Genomic DNA, 2285 nt, shown 5'->3' with positions numbered 1-2285 from the left:
GTAGCATGACGAAACAGGGCTTAGCGGGACGTAACGACATACCAGGGCATAGCAGGACGTAACAGGGTGTAGCAGGGCATAGCAGGACGTAACGGGGTAGCAGTACGTAGCAGGGCATAGCAGGACGTAGATGGGCTTATCATGGCATAGCAGGATGTAGCAGGGCATAGCAGCACATGTAAATTACAGAATGGGGTCTAGACCTTCTCCATCTGTATAGTGTCTTGAGATAACTCTTGTTATGATTTGATACTATAAATAAAATGCAATTGAAAATCGGGTCCAGGTTGAAAAATGGTACTCGTTAAGTGTTAACCAGATGTTGTATTAGCTTTAGTTCAGTTCAGACTTAAGACAAAACCGCTGTGCCTGTCTGTCCCCTGTGAACCAATCAGAGCGGTCCGAGCGCCCGTTCGTGCCACAAGATGTGCATCGACTCCCAGCGACGTCAGATCTACACGCTGGGCCGCTACCTGGACTCCAGCGTCCGGAACAGCAAGTCCCTGAAGAGCGACTTCTACCGCTACGACATCGACGCAAACACCTGGACGCTGCTCAGCGAGGACACGTCGGCCGACGGGGGGCCAAAGCTGGTGTTTGACCATCAGGTACCTGCATCTGTCTGTGTCTGCACGAGGTCTTTACAACACGAGGAAAACATGCCGTATCAGGGTTTCTGCAGGGTCTTCGAAAGTCTACAATTAAAAAAATCTGAATTTTAGGCCTTAAAAAGTCTTACATTTGCTGAAGGATTGGGTTCTAGGTCTTAAATTATTTTTAAAGTTCTTCATTTTCATTTTCCTGCGTCCATGCATCGCTACCTCTCTAATGTTTTTTAGTTGTTGTTTTTTCTTTCGCTAGTTGAAATATAATGTTATAGTATTACGACTATAAATGACACCAACATGCTATTCAAATTGCAGCTTTGTCTTAAAATTATTGTCTATTATTGTCTTAAAAAGTCTTAATTTTGACTTTGTGAAACCTGCAGAAACTCTGTACCGGTACTAGAGGGGTCTTCAAAGTCTTAAAAAGACTTGAATTTCTTTAGGAAGTCTTACATTTCATTCACAAAGGTCTAACATTTGTATTTTCTTTCTATAAGATTAAAAAACTCCATTGTTTAGTACGAATAAATGTATTAAAGGTGCACTATGAGTTCCTGCATGGTCACTTCTGTTGACGTTCCAAGTAAGTTTCTCCCAAACCGAGCAAGCTCGGTCACATGTCACTTTTTCAATGTTGTGGGTGCCATTTTGATGTTTTTATTGTTGGTATTTTCAGCGCTTATTACAACGGCCCATTTTTTGTGCCAATTTTGTTTGTTCTTTACCTAAAAACGGGTCAAATTTGACCCAAGGACAACATGAGGGTTAAAAGAAAATCACAAATTGCTGGCTGTTCGTATCCATGTTCCATAAGAATATAGAGCCATTTTGATGGTGTCTTGTGTTATAGGGCTCCATCACACGTGTTATCTGTTACACAGTGACTATTGGACTTTAGCTAAACTTTTAAAAACAATTCAAATAGCAATCGCAAAAATTGCAATTAGTCATTTTAAAGGTGCAAAACCATTTTTACTTGCTTTTTATAAAAAACAATTTTTATATTTGTCAGGTCCATGTGTGTTTGTGTTATGTGGAGAATAAGAAAATGAACTTCTACCTCCTTTTTCGACTCTGTCTACTGAATAGGAATAAAGGAGAAATCAGGCCAATCACATCAGCTGGTCAGTCTGATGTCATGTTGCCTGAGCTCATTAATATTCATGAGCTCGCCCAGTCGCGCTGGGCCCTTTTTTTTTTTAAAGGTCGTTTCATAATCCGAAGATAAAATTGAGTTTTGAATATGATAAAGTAGATGATGAAAACTATTGTGGCCTTCCACACAAATAGTTGAAATCAGTTTGTGAACACGACCATGTGTAAAGTATCTTCTGTACTTTAATGCTGGACATCGGAAACTCCTCCCGCTCCCTCTTTCTGAACTCTCCATCTTCCTGTGTCCTCCGTCCTTTGTCCTCTGCTCCCCAACCTTCCTGCAGATGTGCATGGACTCCGAGAAGCACATGATCTACACGTTTGGCGGTCGGATCCTGACGTGTAATGGCAGCGTGGAGGACAGTCGGACGTCGGAGCCTCAGTTCAGCGGCCTGTACGCCTACCACTGCCAGGCGGGGACGTGGAGCCTCCTGCGGGAGGACTCGTGCAACGCGGGTCCAGAGGACGTCCAGTCGCGCATCGGACACTGCATGCTCTTCCACACTGTGAGTCCAGTCTTTA

General features: G+C 43.0%; 1 protein-coding gene across 1 annotated transcript in view; it reads left to right on the top strand.

Annotated features, from left to right (window-relative positions):
• Positions 1-2285, top strand: part of mkln1 (muskelin 1, intracellular mediator containing kelch motifs) — a 39294-nt gene that overhangs the window by 30675 nt on the left and 6334 nt on the right. Inside the window, exons 8-9 of the mRNA XM_034865353.1 lie at positions 396-608; positions 2048-2269. Coding sequence (XP_034721244.1) covers positions 396-608; positions 2048-2269 — 435 coding nt within the window. The remainder of the gene's footprint in view (positions 1-395; positions 609-2047; positions 2270-2285) is intronic.

This window comes from Etheostoma cragini, unplaced genomic scaffold (assembly GCF_013103735.1).
Source record: "Etheostoma cragini isolate CJK2018 unplaced genomic scaffold, CSU_Ecrag_1.0 ScbMSFa_1523, whole genome shotgun sequence".
In the NCBI taxonomy this organism is placed as follows: domain Eukaryota; kingdom Metazoa; phylum Chordata; class Actinopteri; order Perciformes; family Percidae; genus Etheostoma; species Etheostoma cragini.
The sequence above is the reverse complement of the archived record's forward strand: the minus strand, read 5'-3'. Positions and strand labels throughout refer to the sequence as shown.